Genomic DNA, 17842 nt, shown 5'->3' on the forward strand with positions numbered 1-17842 from the left:
TTTACGTGCCGTCCCACACCAGTGGATATTTACTAAGAGAAACAAAACAAGTGGAACATCTGAGCTATATCACTGATATTTATGTTGTCATGATTCCAGCAGAGCCAGGCTATCAGTTTTGCGACATATAGGGAACTGCAAAGGCTTGCTAGATAATGGCTGGGTCCTGTCTGTGCCAAAAGTCATTAAAAAACAAAATGACAAAAAGACGGATGGTGCCAGACATAAAGACTGCCTGTGCCTGTATGACTGTGAGCGTGTGACTGTTTGTGAGCGTAAGAACAGGATAAGATCTGAGGAATCCTGAGACAGAGGCTTGCTTGTCTCCTCTCAGATTTATCTTGTGTATTTGTGTGATTATGTTACTTGGAACAGGGAACATCCTACTTGCATGTAAGCACAAATGGTCTCAGGCATTCAATAGCAGATACGTTTATCGTCAGGCATGCTTTTTTGGGGGGTTTTGGGAAAGAGGACAGACTGGCTCGCTGAAATCAAATCCAGGAGTTGCATTAACAGAAGTGAAATATGCTGGATGGCCATGTTGTTTATGGTATAACATAGTTTCAAAGCAAGGATCCCCTGCATAGTGATAAATGAAAAATGATTATACTTGCATTAAATTAAATAGCATGGCCTCTGTACAGTATGTTTAGCAGTGACCACGGGAGAGGAATGCTAGCCACAGAATGCATTGGCAAATGGTCTCATATTTTACCAAAGTTGGGTGCTTTAGAGTTGCTACATGCATAGCCAGAATAGCAATACGGAAGTAAAAACTTGTTCCAATGAAGGGAAATGGAGTGGTGCTACCGTTACTGTGTTGTCCCTATCAGGACAAAGACATGTGCTACAAAAACAAGTTGTTATTTTCAACACATATTGGGTAACAAATAATAATAAAAAAAATACAGCACACACTGGGTTGTACTTGTCCCTATCTGGACACAGAGATGTGTTAAAAACAATGCAAGTTTGTGCTGTTTTCAACACATTCATTTTAAGACCGTGTGTTTGTAAACAGCAGAATCCAGGGATAATCACTAGTAAAGGGACGTGTCTGAGTCAGGGAGGAAGTGTTGCTTATTCATAATGTGCTCTTCTGTGTTTAATGACCCAAAGCAAGCCAAACATATCAAACTTACCAAAACGTATTAAACTTATATATAAAAAAAATGTTGTCTTAACTATTTTGCGGTCGTAGAACTCCCCGCTGCTGTAGGTGGTGGCGAGGGTGGAGGAGCACACCTCCAGGTACCAGGGCTTGTTGCCGTTCTCCGTGGTGCTGCTGATGGAGATGGTGTAGATGCTGTTGGTGTAGCCGTCGCACGAGCAGTGGTCGCCCTGCCGGCCACCGTTCCCCGACGCCCACACGAAGATGGAGCCCAGGCCTTTCCGGCCCTGTGTGGGGGAGGGAGGGAGAAGACGGACGGAGAAGAGAGATAGATAAGTACCTGAAGGACAACTCATAACGTCGGCCTTCCCCTGGACTGGCCAGGCCTACGGGGCGGAAAACGGATTCAATACTGGCAGAGGCTGCGTTCAATTCTTTGTGTGTCTTCCCCTTGGTAGCCGCGGGGCTTTAGGGGGGAGTACAATCGGCAAGCCCTGAGAGGTAAGCTAAACCCGCGCCCTCATTCCGGCCGCGCGAGGCTTTGATGCGACGGCGACCCCGAAATGAACCGTCTTATGTTCAAATGACTGCAGCCTTCCCTCGGTTGGCTGTAATAACAGGTTACCTGCACAAAGCGGGGATTTGCCAGACCTTTTTAATGCCCACTTCAAAGGCCTGTCTGGCCAGAGGGCCTGGACCGTCCACCGTCTTGCCGTCGTCGTCAGGCCCCCAGCTGGCACTGTAAATGTCAATGTAATCGGGGCGGATGCCGAGAGACTTGGCCTCCACCACATCTGTTACATCTCCATCCAGCATCCGAATGCCTGCGAGAGCAAACACAGCACAAGCGTTACCACACACACGCACATATACAAACACACACGCGCACACACACACACGCAAACACACACATGCACACACACACACATATGCATATCCAAACACTCTTCCTCTCTCTCTTGCTGACAAACACACACACACGCACGCACGCACACATACGTGCACACACGCAAACACACACAAACACACATGTGTTTGTCTCTCGTGCTGACAAACACATAACCACAACACTACACACACACACACACACACACACACACACATACACACACACACACACACACACACACACACACACACATACACACACACACACACACACACACACACACACACACACACACACACACACACACACGTACATACCAACAGACTCCCCACCACATTCATAAACACTGCGTAATTGCAATCAGCGGCTTTTGTTGAGGAGCTACTGCTGCGAGGACGACGAGCACCACGAGAGCCTAAAACAAAAGCAGCCGTGTTGAGCCTTTTAATGAGGAGCCGCCACTTTCACAGCTTTGCTTCTCTTTTCTTCATCTTCTTTTCATTTTTTCCCTCTTTGTCTCTCCAAGTTTTTGGCCGTAAAGAAGATGGCACTTATGAAAGACGTTGAATGGAGATTTTTTTTTTTTTTCTTCTGGAGCGATATGCATCTGAGAGCTCATCTCACCAGAGGACTGGGTTTGGGTCGTGTCCCAGCAACCCACTGCCCTGAGGAGACCGGCTCCCTCCGTTTGCCCGCTTCCTTCTGCCCCTACTGCCCTTCTCATTTCCCAATTAATGAGCATGTTCTCAGAGAGCAAGAGAGAGAGAGCGAGAGAGAGAGGAAGAGAGAGAGGAAGAGAGAAAAAGAGATGAGGAGTGAGTGTGAGAGAGAGAAGAGGAGTAAGTGTGAGAGAGAGGAAGATTGAGAAACAGAGAAAGAGGGGCGGGGGTGGATGGGGGGAGAGGAAGATTGAGAGAGAGGAAGAGAGAGAGAGAGGAAGAGAGAGAGAGGAAGAGCGAGAGAGGGGAAGAGAGAGAGGGAGGGGTTAGCAGGGAGGCAGTGGAGATTTTCGAACTTCTAAACACAAAACTAATTACAACTCATGGCACACAAAGTCTGGCTGTGTGTTTGGCAGAACAATTTCCATCAATTACAGACTTGCAAATCTTTTAGAATGAATTTGATTAGTTACTTTGGGCCCTGCAGGTGCATAGCCCCCCCATCTCCCCTCCCCCCATCTATTTTTGGCAGCAGCTGTTAGCGGTTTATTTAATCTCCTAAAGCTGGAGAGAAAATGTGCTAATGAGAGATAACAGAGAAGGACTGAAATATACACCTGCAGCCATACAGCCCCTCTGAACCAGCCAGCAGTTCTGCTCAATGACTCCAGGTTCTCATGCGCTATCTCTGACACGCGGCTTGCACACACTCTTGTGTTGTGTCTGTGTCCGCGTTTGAGTGCTGATGCTACAAAAATCGCTCGGCGTGCCACAATTTGTGTTTTTTCTTTTTTCGGCTTTCTTCTTTCCGTTTTATGCCTTAAACAGTGTAAACTAAGGAAACGGAAGAAAAAGGGATCTGTTGTCTCTTTATCACGCTTTTCCGACGTTTAAAAAAGCTGGGTTTTCACTGCAAATTGCGCAGCACAAACAACTTTTCTTCCAGGCGGTGGCTTCAGAAGGGCCCTGTGAATCATGTGTATATAGCTAATTATGGCAGGCAGTCGCATAGCTCTGGAGAACGGAGGAGAAGTGGGCTTGTTGAAATAGGCAGCGCTGCCCTGGCGTAATGAAGCCGCTCGGGGAATTGGTTTCAATAACATTGACTCTGGCCCCGTTACAGTTCACCGTCAGTCTACGACTTCAAACCCACACGCCTGCAGAACATCTGTCACCATTCTAATGAGGTGGCGAGATTCTCAAAGCGTCACAGATAAACAGCTCCTGGTTGAAATAGTGAAAAAAAAAAGAAATGATTACTGTGGTGTGTTCTATGATTTCCTTTTAAACAAGTATTAGGAGAGAAAATATATGTCATTGGTCCGATGTTTCAGTACCATCATCAGTTTACAGGAGAAAATATTAGTTCTACTTGTATTAGTTTTACTTTGCGGCTGTTTCAGATGTTTTTCAAATACACCTGCTTTCAACAGCCTTCCAACAAAATCGTTCAAAGAACATGATTGTGTTAGTGGTGACCGACTGGACCTATATTTCATCTGAGCATTAATCAACCTAGGGAAATTCAAACAAGCACAACTTTGCTCCCCGAAGCAAACAACAAACAATTTGAGTGCACCACTCCAAACAGCTTGGGATAATCAATTACCCCTCTCACAGAAGTCACAATTCATTTGAACAGACTGGTAGGAAATAATTGAATTTATGCCTTGAGGAACGTTTTGAATTTTAAGGCTATGTTTGGCTACTGAAGCAACTGGAGCTGTATCCACAAGAGAGATTGTTTCATTGCACAAACTAGTACAATCAATGAAACAATTGCATGTTGACATGTTCTTCGGCCTTAGTTTACTACAAGTGGTGATAAAAATGCCTCTAAATACCAATTACACTTCCTGAGAACAAAATATCTTTATAAAAAAAAAAAAAAAAAATAATCAGTGATTCTGAGAAATGACGGCTGTAAAGGCGCAGTACAGAAGTGGCCAAACATTGACCGGTCCAGTCTGTCTGGTTTAAGGTCACGCAATATCGAGTTACTTGAAGTTCCAACAAAACAGACTGCATATTTAACCACTGTGCCAAACTGGACGGGACGCCTCTCGAGTCTACAAGCCACTTCAAGCAAAGCCATGTCCACTTAGGTCATTCCTGGCAACCACCGGTGCATGGACCGTCTTTATTCGGAGAACAGCTGCAGATGAGGACAATACGACTGGGAGAAGGCGCACGAAGGCGCACGAAATCTCACGACACGACTGACAACACGGCTCTCCCTCAGTGCCCACCCCTCTCCTGCGTCTCTCGGAGACTTTTTGACGGGAAAGAATTAACAGCTTATGAACGCATGAATGTCGGCGTGCTCATAGACGGCGCTAGATTAATGAGCAATGCCTTCTCCTCGAGCGGCACGCGACTCAAGGTTAATCCAGCAGAAGCGATGCTTGCTGCCGTGTGAGCGTGCGTATGTGCGTGTGTGTGTGTGTGCACGTGTGTGTGTGTGTGTGTATAAAGCGCGTGCCCACCTCCTATGCGTGCGTTGTAGGCGATGCCAACGATGCAGTGGGAGTTGTTGGCCACAGCTGCCACTTCGCCAGCGCAGCGCGTCCCGTGTCTGCAGGGGGGGAGGATGGGGAGGATGGGGGGGGGGGGGGGCAGAGTGGGTACACAGTTGGGGGAGTAATGAGATGATGGATTTGGAAGTTTACTGAAATAGCTGGCTCTAGCTGCAGCTTCACTAAGCAATGTTTGTGAAATACAGTACCACTTCCACATGTCTGCAATCACTGCAGACTCCTAATAGGATTAAATCAGTGTTTCTCTGATGGTTGACTGAATGATAAACCGGCAGAATACAATATAGAGTTTTTCATTAGCCTGTCACTTATAAATGTTCAAAATGTGTGTCTAATTGCCATGTGTGTGTGTCTGCCAGTGTGGAACTGAACTCAAATCAGATAAATTAAAACACAAATTGAGTTGCTTGCGTTGTTCCAAACTTGGGAATGTGCAAAACAAGGTCTCCTGTAAGAAGAGTTTAGAAGATAGATCACTATCTGTGCTAAAATACTGTGAAACTGTTGCATCTACAGACTACATTTGAAGGTAATGTTTCTATAAATATAACAAAAATGCCAATTCCCTTTGATATAAGATGCTGTTTTTGTTGTCGAATTCAAATATGAACACACTTAACACTTCCCTCTCTCTTCCCTCCTCTACTTCTTTCGTTTACCACTTTCTCTCCACCGACTACACTTTGACTAGTACTTATAATGTTGGCACTCGTATGCTTTGCAGTAGTATTAGAAGACGCAGTTCTAATTCCAAGCAAAAGTCTCCACTGCACTTTAGCTTGAGTTTTATGCTCTTTCTGCGAGTCGCTTTAGATAAAGGCGTCTGCTGAATGAATGAATGTAAATGTAAGTGTAAATGAATACATTATGTCCGCTGCTGCGGTGACTACAGAGACATTTCATGGCAAAAAAAGGCTTCCATCCTGGCCATTATTAAAAGGGCTCATGAGAAACGCAAACCCGGGGAAGTTCATTTCTGCCCCTGATATGACAGCTGCCCATGGAGATATCTGCCCACTGCTCAAAGGTGGCACATGATGATGAATATGCAGGGGCGGATGGAGCTCCCCTCATGGTCCAGCTTATCGCAACATGCAAAGCAACCCCATCCAGGGTGACACGCAGCGACAGCAGAATAACAAACATGCTAGTCCACCCTTAACAAATAAACAACAACAACAACAACAACAACAGCAACAACAAAAGTTCATAAGTGCAGTCCTCCATCAAACTGAAAACAAATCTTTCTTTCTTTTTTAAAATATATATTATTCACCCATAACTGAGATGGTCTAATCTAAGGAGATAATACGGACCTCAATCAGGATACAGAACATAAGAGAATAGATGACAAAAGCCCATCGCCCCAGGCATCCATTTCAACCCAGCTAAGGGAGTCCAGCCACCCTACTGTGCTACTGGCTAGTTACCTACAGAATAATGTGTGGTCCGGAGCAGCCCCCATACTGCAGTGTAAAAAAACAATGGCCTCCCACCGGTTTCTATTAGCCGTATGCTAATGTGTGGAGACCGAATGAAGGTTGGAAGAGAATATTAAATGGCCAGACCCACCCCAGGCCAGGGTACCTGAGCGCGGGCATACACACACACACACACACACACACACACACACACACACACACACACACACACACACACACACACACACACACACACACACACACACACACACACACACACACACACACACACTACCTGAGAAGGAGCTCATCTCAGAGGATGGGGACTGATTTACCCTCACTGACTTTCTTGCCTCATTAAACTAGTGATAACCATCGGCAACGGATGCAAGACTTTTTTGAAAGACAAATTAATTGTATTTTTTTTCTCTCTCTCACGTATGGTTGTTGTTTGGATTATACTGTCAAGCTTGTGAATAACAAACTGTTTGTGTTTTTGAGGATCATTCTCCTCAGGATTGCTTTTCTGAAGACAAATCATAAAAAAACTGGAAGCACATTAAAGCCGATATGAGAATCAATAGAATTTGCATCGTACACAAATCTGTGTAAATATCAGTTTGGTGACAGAAAAATAAATCAAATGTTATTTGGAGTAAACACACTTTGCATAATTTCAACATGACACAAAGGTTTTCAATAAACATTCCTGGGCTTTCATCATAATTCAAAGCCTACCTCACAAGGTAAAAGTCTTGAAAGCTTCAGTTAAAAGGTACCGCTTCGGAAAGCAAAACATACATCATATTTGCACCAGATGTGATTTTTCCAATACGACACTTGTAGTAGGGGTGGGCAAAAATAGATAAAAGATTTCAATCAAAAGTATTTTCAAATAAAATATCAAACCCTAATTTCAAGTGCATAAAATTAAACAACAAAATAAAATATTTTAAATACTTGAAAATACTAAAACAAGGGGAAAAGGGGAGTATGAAATCACTTTGTAAACCTTCCATATCTTTTCCTGCATCAGTACACTGACTCTGTGGATTAAGTGGACAGTGTTTGAGAGCAACAGCTATACTCTGCCTACGAGACGTGCCATAAATCTGCAGTTGAACTGCAGTCAACAGTCATCTCATTGTTTAACATTGTTACTGTACATCTCATAGTTTAAATGTATGCCAGCTAGCTTAGCTGTGTGTGTGGAACGTTAGTAAACCTCTCATCCCGACGCCTCAAGAGTGCAGCTTGCATGAAAGCTAGAAGCCTGGGCTTTTAGCTGGATTGTTAGCACGCTGGACTCCCGATCTGAGAAGCTGCCTTTTCACAGGTTCGAGTCCGGGCGTGTGCAGGGCTGGACCGCGGTGGTTCGACACAACACAGGTTACATATACTGCACTGAAAATGCATTCAAATGACCTAGTCAACTGGTAGAAGTGGAAGACGGCCCCAAGGAGGAGAAAGTCGGCACTGGCTGGGGCACCTGCACCGTACGGCGGCGACCTAGGTTCGATTCCCGCCCCTTGGTCCTTTCCGGATCCCAACCCTGCTCTCTCTCCCATTCACTTCCTGTCGATTCTCCACTTTCTTAAAAGGCATAAAAAGCCCACAAAATATACTTTAAAAAAGAAGGAAGGAGAAAGTCTCTACATTGTCAATGCATACCACATTGCTTGATATTGCTCTGTGTCATGCTGTTGATCAAGAAGGATCATCATGACCCTTTGGAACTGGGTACGGTGTAAGCGCTAAATGCTGTTATATTGACAGCAAGGGGCATACATTACATAGGCCTTCAGTACAATTTTTCATTGTGTTGCTTTAGATGATACACTGGCCAACTTTTTGAGCAGTGTTGCAGGGCAACTACATATAGTAACCGGTTCCATGTGTTCTGATTGGATGATTAAAGTTCTCTTCAATTGACTTGCTCTCTCTTTAATCTAAACTTGTCGTTGGTGTGAGAGGGAGTGTATTGTGTAAGCAACTTATAAGTTACCCATCTTGCACTGAATCATCTTCCTGAAACTAAATATTCCGATCACAAGTCTGGGCAAATTACGAAATCAGCCCCAGTCAGAGGCTACATTCATTGCTTTAGCACTTTTTTGTGCACAGTCATCACATCACCAAATGAAAGCTATTGGTTTTACCAAAAATATTTGGCAGTATTTTGAAACTACAAAAATCCAGACCTATAAAGTATTTTGATACAAAATACAAAGGCATTTTTTTCAACCCAACAAAATATCTCAAGCTGTCTGCAGTGTTAATGACTAGTGCTGTGAAATGCATTCTGTGAAAAATGCACATACTTGTTTTCATTAGTGGAATCATAGCGAGGGGTGGGGTCATGGTCGTTCCCGTTGACATCATAACTTGCCAGCTGATCCTGAGGGAGGACAAGACAAAGACATCTGTATGCTGCCAATGCTACCCTTCCACACTCCTGCCATCTTGCATCTGGTTCTATTACAAGGTGCGATAAATTGGAGCCTACAGCAGCCCTAAGACACTGTAATCCCGGATGTCAGGCCGAGGAATGAAATTTATTTACAGCCAGGTTATGTCCTGCGAGACCCGGCTTAACAGGAAAGCGCGCTGGGGGATGGCTTTGTGTTGGTGGCCTTCATGTGGGAATGTGGCGTACAGTGAGACCAAAAGAGGCTTAAGGAGTTGGCGGACTCACATAGTTTTGGGCCAAATCCGGGTGGTTCTTCTCAATCCCATCATCCAGGATGGTGACGACCACGTTCTTACCCGTGTAGCCCCTCTGCCAGGCGGACAGGATGTTCATCTCGGAGCGGCAGCGGCTGCTTTTTTCGGTGCAGTGCTGATGGATGAGAAGGACTGCATCAATGTCAGCTTTAGCAAGACAGCGAGCGACACACAGAGAGAGAGAGGGAGAGAGACAGAGAGAGAGGATACTTTCTCATTCAGTCCCCCCAGCCTTTATTGCTCTGTGACCTTCCAGAACAATCAGCTTGTCACTCAGTCGGGAGTGTATAAACCTGTGAATTAAAATAGGGAAAAAAAGAAAATCATACTTTCTGTGTGTGTGTGTGTGTGTGTGTGTGTGTGTGTGTGTGTGTGTGTGTGTGTATGTGTGTATGTGTGTGTGCGCGTGTGTGTGTGCGCGTGTGTGTGTGTGTGCGCAAGTGCGTGTGTGTGTGCGCAAGTGCGTGTGTGCCCTTGACTTTTGTCTCATTTTCAGTGGGAGGATGCATTTCAGAGGGAGAATCATGTTTTTGAGCAGGAGCCTAATCCATCTGAATACATTGATCAGTGATGTTTGATCAAAAGTTTTTTTTGTCCCCCCCCCCACACTATTTTAACAGGCAGCATTAAAAGAAACATCCTCATGGTGAACTCCCAAACTTAAAAGTACAGTATTGACCAAATTAAGACAAGAATTAGAGGGTCTATTAAAAGGGAAACTGTTCCGAGAACATTTCCGAGTTCTTGCTTTGACTCCTACGGACTTGTTAGTTTGAGAACGAGGAGAAAGTAAATCCAGGTTATAAAACCATCACTCCGGTTTATTGGAAGATGAGACTGAGAACCGATGTGTACAATTCAGTGCTGTAAAAATGTCACACATTCTGTAGCACCTAGATTTTCGGAGCGCCTACACACAATTTACAATCGACAAAATCACTTGTGAAATATGCATATGGGTCTTACTCATCCTTTACAAAAGGGGTAAATTGATAGAGGGAGGCTTGACAGCCAAATATATCTAGACATCTCCAATACATGAAAAAAAAACTAAATTTTGGTCTGAATCAGTTCAAAAACACATGCCTTTGATACCAAGATTTAGGTTATGAACATATGAAATATTTATGTTCTGAAATGCACTGGTCCCACACGCTTCTGATGTTTTGACAGGGCAACTGAAACACACAATTGTAGTGCGATGAGCAGCCTTTGAGCAGTAATAACTTCTAGTGTAAATCACTTTTATAAGTGTTGACCCCAACGTGTATTGACCCTGCCATGTCATTTAAATGCACCAACTGTCTTTGCCCACAATGCACAGCTTCAGGCCTTGATGAAAACAACCCGCATCTCTGCCAATAACGTCATCATATTGGTGGGTAGAGAGAAGTTGCGATCAGAGCAAACATAACCATTCTGAATGATTTAACATTCCTATGTGCTTGGAATCCTTGGCACAACTATGAAATACAAGCAAATGTTGAACTCATGTACCAAAGGGAAAATGTGAGTAGCATATGTCAATCACACTTCCAAATTCACTTTCTAAAACTTCAGGAGAGCACTTTTCATGAGTTTATATACTAAAACACAGAGTCTCTCTGCACAACAAAGCACGAATATTAGCAAATGTTTTTGACTTATTTCAAAGGCCACTAATTTCATGATAATCACTTCCCCTTGATAAGGGCTTTAATCCATCATGGTGCACACTTTTAAAGCTCATCTTCAAACAGCCACAGACAGGACAATTTCACACATAAGTACACACAAAATCATCTCATCTTAATCTCATTTAATTGTTAATCTTTGTCAGCACAATTGATGCTCATTTGCATGTTAACCATCTTTCACAATTACTGTGGCCCGGCTCAAATGAGCAAGGGGCAGGTGATGCAATGCAAACAGAATAGAATATATAATTAAAAAAAAACAATTTTGAATTAAGATCTGCTTAAATTATGCGAACGGTTCTTTTGTCTGGTATCGATTTCCACTGCGCCATCTATCTTCTTAACGACTAAATTTACACAGATGAAGAAATGCCCGAGTGGCGCATGCGGCAAGACTCAGGATTGTACAAGACCTGCACTGACAACAAGGCAGACATACTGTAACTATATAAGAGACCGGATACTGTTAACACTGTTCAATTCTGTTTAGTCTAGTAATAATGGAAGTATTTTTGGGCTATTTAGCCTACTAAACGGGTAACTGAAATGTTAATGTAATGTTTATAGATGTCACTATAAGTGACTTTGGACAAATGCATCTGCTACATGCCATAACCATAAACATAAACAAGCATGATTAATGACATTGGGAGCACAATGTACACTTACGATGTACCACATGTTAGACCACTTCGGGTCATTGAAGTGGACAAAGTTGGGGTCATTCCTGGTGTATCGTTTCACCCGTGACTTGACCACCTGCTGTTGCGCCCACTCGACCTGAAGGAGCACAAATCACTGCCATCAGGGGAGGTCACCTTGGTGGGCCAAGAGATAATAATATTAAAAAAAAAACATAAAAACGGTTTTGTCTCATCACCCTCGCCACAGTGGCTCTGTTCAGCTTACTGAACTGTGACGCCTGTTGACCAAAACATCATTAAATGTGTCCCATATTTCTGGATTTTGACTGACTTAGATATTCAATCCGTCTGCATTTTGCAGGTACCACCCTTAGCAAAACCATTTGGCATTGTGAAAAATGCAGTTTATTTCCAATTATAACCATTTGGGACACTTTTTACAATATTATTGCAAGGCATCATTGAAATAGGATTTTCCATTCCCAAGACTATATACATACAGCAACTATAGGAATGTATGGGTATGCATATTAAAGCATTAAAAGTCTTTGTACATAAACAAGGTTGCCTTGCTCCTGAGAGCCTTGCCATTGCTTTAAGCCAGGTTCAGTGAATGCGTGCTGCCTTGACACTGATAAAACGGCCTGCTGCTTGTGTGTTGCACTACACCATTTGTACACATGGCTGCGGGCGTGATATGATCAGGGTGCCTCCACGCAAGACTTACTGTAGACCCCCAGCTCCTGCTTTTTATTACTCCCGAGACCCTGTCTGTACGAGAGAGATAATCTGAGCGCGGAGGCCAAGTTTACCAGGCCGAGGACACAGCCTGACTCTGAATGCTTGGCTGCTCTGTCAAATGAGGCTTCTAGAAAATCAGTGTGTCACGATAATCAACAGTGGTGTGATCATTTCATGAGGACATGAGCAGTATTGAGCTATTGGATAGAGGCAACCAAGACCCCCCCCTCCCCCTCCCCCTCCCCCCCATGTGCATTCTCACCTTAGGGTCCATGTGGATGAAACGGTGTGTTCCTTTAGTTGCAAAAGTGGATCTTCGTACCACTCTACTGTGGTGAAAGTGATAATGATTTTCCAGGCCTCCAATCTACATAACACAAGAGAGGATTCAATCGAACACCAACAAAAGACACATGTAGGCTACCATAGTAAAAATATAACTGAAGGCCTGCATTTAGAGTGATTATATCACTGTCATCCTGGCAGTACATTTTAAAACACTCAAAGGAACAAAAAGCAGACAATAATAAATGTGTAAACAACCATGAGAGTATGTGCGTGCGTTGTGTGTCCAAGCTTTCCATCCGCATTCACAAAGCTAAATCATTTCATTCCAATAACCCTGCACCCACTCCTGTAATGGCATGATAACAGAGGTTTGCTTCAGAGCTTAATGATTGAAGTAATGCTAATGACAAACAGACATAATTTTACCATGTGATCTGACAGTTGTGAACAAGCACTGCAAACATGCTAACAACAAGAACAGAAAGAAAGCAAGCTGTTTCACAGATGTAGTTTATTATCTCTCTTGGTGTACTCTGAAAATGAATGATGAAGGAACAGAGCCTTTCAAAGTGTGGAAGGGCAGTTATACTGTAAAATCTCCACCATGAAGGCTTTCTTGGCAACTGAGAAGATCACAAATGGGTTCAAGGCTGGCAACATTATCAGCTGCATCTCAGCCAATGATCATTAACATAAGTACCATGGGAGTGACATTAGAAAGCCAATTATACTGCCTTGGTAACTCGAACTTCAGAATGACCTCCACAACCTCGTGGCTATGCAAATCTTTTCAACATTGTAGGACTGACATTCATCAGACTCCGTTTAGTTATCAGAGTTCCAAAAGATTGCATTCTAAACAAACCCATGAATCATCGCATTGGAGTAAACTTGCGATGTCAAAACGGGGGCCTGTCGGAAAACTCCCACGACTAATTAATAGCTACTCTCGGACACCCTCATGCCCCAGCACAGATGTAGCCAATCTCCGATCATTACTCTCCGCAGCAATGTGGCCACTCGAAATCATTCACAAACCTTAGCCTACTTGTAACGAAAAGAGGACACGTGATAGCCTGTATGAACAATCTGTGCCAAAACATGGCATAGATCTTGTTCAATTTCACAGGTTTTGATTAAATATTAAAAACATTTCTAACTTACCTGTCCCAAATTGCTGTAGCCATATTTTGAAGCAAGTTTATCGGCTTCTTCGCCTCCCCCTGTAATCCGCACAGCCCAATGATTTGTGTACACGCTCCGGGAGGGCGATGTTTGACTGACAACAAAAGTTGACAACACACAAGTAAAAAACAAAAGCATATTGTTGATCGAGTCTATGGTCTTGTCCTGGCGTTTCGCGGAGACAATTGCATCTAAGTAAATGTGCTTAAATTAATAACAACTCGAAATCGTGAGATCGGCGAGTTGCAGACAGTCGCCAATATTCACTCTACGCAAAATATCCAGGAACACATGTTGTCAGAACGAGATCCATCTGTCTTTGGGTTTTCCAAAAAAAATCTTTACAATCATCCACTTGATAAAATGATGAGCATCGAATTATTAAAAAGTTAAAACAAGTGATTATCTGTTCCACAGTTCTTCAACGCGTCTTCGTTGGCAATGGCAGATCGCATGTTGATTCGGAAAGTGCCAGTTCAAAGTGAAGGTATCTGCGGCTGGCAATTGAGGATAATCCGGACATCAAAGAGACTGATACCAGATTTGACGTAGCGACGTACAGTGCATCTCCTGATGGGCCGGCGGGCACGGTTACGCTTACATGAGTGTAGCCTACTGACGAACAGATCCGTGCGAGACAATTTCTAGGCAGCAGATATAGCATTTGGCTGACTGACAGTGGTAGAGAAAACACAACGCACTGTGTTCAGGATCCACAATATAGTCATTCTCTCTCTCTTTCTCTGTGTGTGTGTGTGTGTGTGTGTGTGTGTGTGTGTGTGTGTGTGTGTGAGGGAGAGAGAGAGAGAGAGATAGAGAGATTACAGCATTTTGTGACTATCTTGCCAAAAGTCTTCTGAAGCATTCACATAACACCAACAAATGTTTGTTTTAAAGGTATGGCATGACTCTCTACATGCTTGGAAAGTACTGAATTGAAGAGCTCAATCAGATTAGTTCAACTGACAGCAACAACCTCTTTAATGCATTTCCAAACAGAACATTTTGATTGCACCGAAGGACATGATTGAGCAACACTTTTTGTTTGCCTTCCGAGGTCCTAACATTTGCCTTGTCATTTTTTTTTCTTTATCTTGTCCTAGTCACAATTGCAGAGTGATGAAAGATATAGGCTATCTCTGGTGATTGGGTCATGTCTTAAGTTGACATATCCTTCAATATGTGATACACTTTTGTGATGCTTATAAACATTCATATGATAAGTTGACATTTCCTTCAATATATGATACCCTTTTGTGATGCTTATAAACATTCATATGATATGACAGCCTGTGATTTCCCCGGTGGCTTCCCTTCATATGCATGTACATGAATGTCTAGGTCTGCACTTAGTCCTGGCATTTTCCTATAGCCTTTTCAATCCTCTCCTATCATCTCTGTGTGTGTGTCTCTCTCTCTCTCTGTGCGTGTGAGATAGAGAGATAGACAGAGAGAGAGAGAGAGAGAGAGAGAGAGAGAGAGAGAGAGAGCATATCTACTATATTCTATATTCCCAGCTGTTTCCACTGAATGAACTGCCATACACCAACCGAAAATGACTTGCTTGCTTAACAAGTTGCAAACCCACTTACAGGAAGTACAAGGAATGTCTACGTTTGGGCACGTATATTCAATGTTGCAACCTGCCACAAGTCACCCCACCCCCCTCCCACCAGATTTTCTTGAAGGGAACTATGAAGGAAAGATCAGACCAGGGAAATTTGATGATGCTCAAACATCTGGAGAAAACCATGTGTCACTTCCTAACGCCCCAATTCGCAGAAACAGAAACAGAAATTATCAAATAGTAGCCTATAGGCCAAGCAAACTTTGTGTAGAGGGGGATGGTTCTTCCTAATCTATGTGGAATAGGACATATTTTACAGGATACATTTTCAGACTGTAATTCTGAAACTTGTTGTTTTTTGATCCTATTCAGTGGGTGATCATGAGAAATGCCATAATTACATTCACTTGAACATGATGTTAATGCTATATTTACCCACCTTAGGACATGATGTTCCCTGAGGGAGTGTTTTCTACACATAACATAGAAGCATATTGGAACATCAAGGTTGAAGATTATGATGTAGCATCTCCTGTCAGTCAACTGAACAAAGATTTATACATAAGAGAGGCATACCATTACAGGGTAGTGCTGCCACCTGCTGGTCATATACTGAACATGGCAATCTGCAATATCGCACTTCACTCAATGAGACATATAACTGTAATAAGGCGTATTGTTGTTTTTCACTTCAAGAGGTCTGCTTTAATTACAGAGTTTGTTTGTCACCCTGCCAGGCACATTTGCCTTGACATGACTTTGTTCTTTACTTTAGCCTGCTTGGTATCACGTTGACCTTATGATGGAAAGAGCTGAGGAGTGGCCCTTTTATTTATTCAGATCCACACTACATCAGCTGAACTCGAGGTTAATCTAAACACGCACCATCAGTTGCACTGACTTGTTCCCGTTGAGAGACGGCGAATGAAGACAGAGGCTCCTTTGACACTGGCCAGTCCAGTCCAGGCCATAAAGATTGCGCTTTGAAGCCACAGCAGCACCCATGCCATCCACAGAGGCACTGGAGGCCTCCCCACAAGTTAATTAACTCTCCTGCGCTGGAAGAGAAATCAATAAGCAAGCAATGTGCAAGGTCAGTCGATAATTGTAATTGACCAACATTTGAAAATAAAAGAGTCCTTTCTGTCAACTTGCCAGTTGTCCTGAGATGAACCAATCGCAGATTCCCCCCCCCCCCCACCCCCCATGCCCCTGTTGGCCACTCTAACTTAATTTGCGTTTGCGCTGGAAAGTGGTGGAATGCAGTAAGTAAGTGCTGCCGTGCTGAGGGTGTGAGGAAGGAGCCTCGCGGCCAGGATGGCCCAGCGTTCTCAAGATTGCACTTCTATCAAGGCGCTCTCTTTGCTTGCTTGTGGCCAGTCTAGGCAGTGGCACAAACAGGCAGCAGGAAACAGAGAGGCTTTTCAGAGACCTAAATGTGGATGAAATCTGTTGGCTTGAAAGAGGCTCAGAAGGGGTTGCTTAGAGGTCGCCATAGGAACCCGGGCCGGGGTTGGCGGGGGGGGGGGGGGAGGTCTCAAGCACACAGAAGGCCTGAAGCTGCCTGAGTGTGCGACTGCTTGATTTACACCACAGCTATTTTAATTCAGCAGCAGCGAGGGACATGTTTTCTCAAGGGAGCGAGAGAAAAAAAAAAGGGGCCAAAAAAAAAAAATTGTGATATCAGTGCACAGCAGAATTTGTGCAGTCACAGACTTCAGATTGTTTTATGTCAAAAGGCTTCAGCATGAAGTGGGAACACATGACACCACCATCACAAAATATGAGATTAGATCTCCCCTTGACTCCTCAAGGACACCCCAGGCTGGTGTGACACAACTTGCGTATCATATAGGCACAAAACGCATCAGCTTTTGAGCAGGCAGCTGAAAGGAATGTGGCTCAGGGAGCTCTAAAATCATGCTCTCCCCCGACACCTACACTTGTCTCCTGTCTAATTTGCATAAGTCTATTTATGTTTGTAATGGAGATTCAAAATGGGACTCGTCAGTCTGTCAATCTGTCAGCCTGAGATACCTACAGCACAAAACAGAGTGCTAATAGGTCTCATTTCAGTCACTTTTAATCAGAGGAGAACTCAGTGGCCCAAGACAAACATAAAATCTAAAAGAAAGATTTAGTGTTGAACCATACGCACAGTATACATTTTTATCAAACACATACAGCTATGGAAAAAATTAAGAGACCACTGCACATTTTTCTACAGTTGCTGAGTGACAATCGAATAAGTTGACGATATTAAAATCAACCATCAACTCATTAAAATGTCACTCAGCAACTGTAGGATGGCATCAGAAAAATAAAATGTGCAGTGGTCTCTTAATTTTTTCCAGAGCTGTAGGTCCCACTCTTTCTTCTGTCAAGGACCTGCCACAT

At 43.5% G+C, this 17842-nt stretch overlaps 1 protein-coding gene across 1 annotated transcript in view; it reads right to left on the reverse strand.

The window, feature by feature from the left end:
- pcsk6 (proprotein convertase subtilisin/kexin type 6) overlaps positions 1 to 14774 on the reverse strand; it is a 37260-nt gene extending 22486 nt beyond the window's left edge. Inside the window, exons 1-8 of the mRNA XM_062549997.1 lie at positions 13858 to 14774; positions 12668 to 12772; positions 11690 to 11800; positions 9316 to 9459; positions 8942 to 9018; positions 5149 to 5237; positions 1766 to 1938; positions 1189 to 1401 (exon numbers count right to left, since the gene is read on the reverse strand). Of these exons, the coding sequence (XP_062405981.1) occupies positions 1189 to 1401; positions 1766 to 1938; positions 5149 to 5237; positions 8942 to 9018; positions 9316 to 9459; positions 11690 to 11800; positions 12668 to 12772; positions 13858 to 14016 (1071 nt within the window). The 5' untranslated portion in view covers positions 14017 to 14774. The remainder of the gene's footprint in view (positions 1 to 1188; positions 1402 to 1765; positions 1939 to 5148; positions 5238 to 8941; positions 9019 to 9315; positions 9460 to 11689; positions 11801 to 12667; positions 12773 to 13857) is intronic.
- Between the last annotated feature and the right edge of the window lie 3068 nt (positions 14775 to 17842).

Source organism: Sardina pilchardus, chromosome 11, assembly GCF_963854185.1.
Source record: "Sardina pilchardus chromosome 11, fSarPil1.1, whole genome shotgun sequence".
NCBI classification, from domain to species: Eukaryota; Metazoa; Chordata; class Actinopteri; order Clupeiformes; family Clupeidae; genus Sardina; species Sardina pilchardus.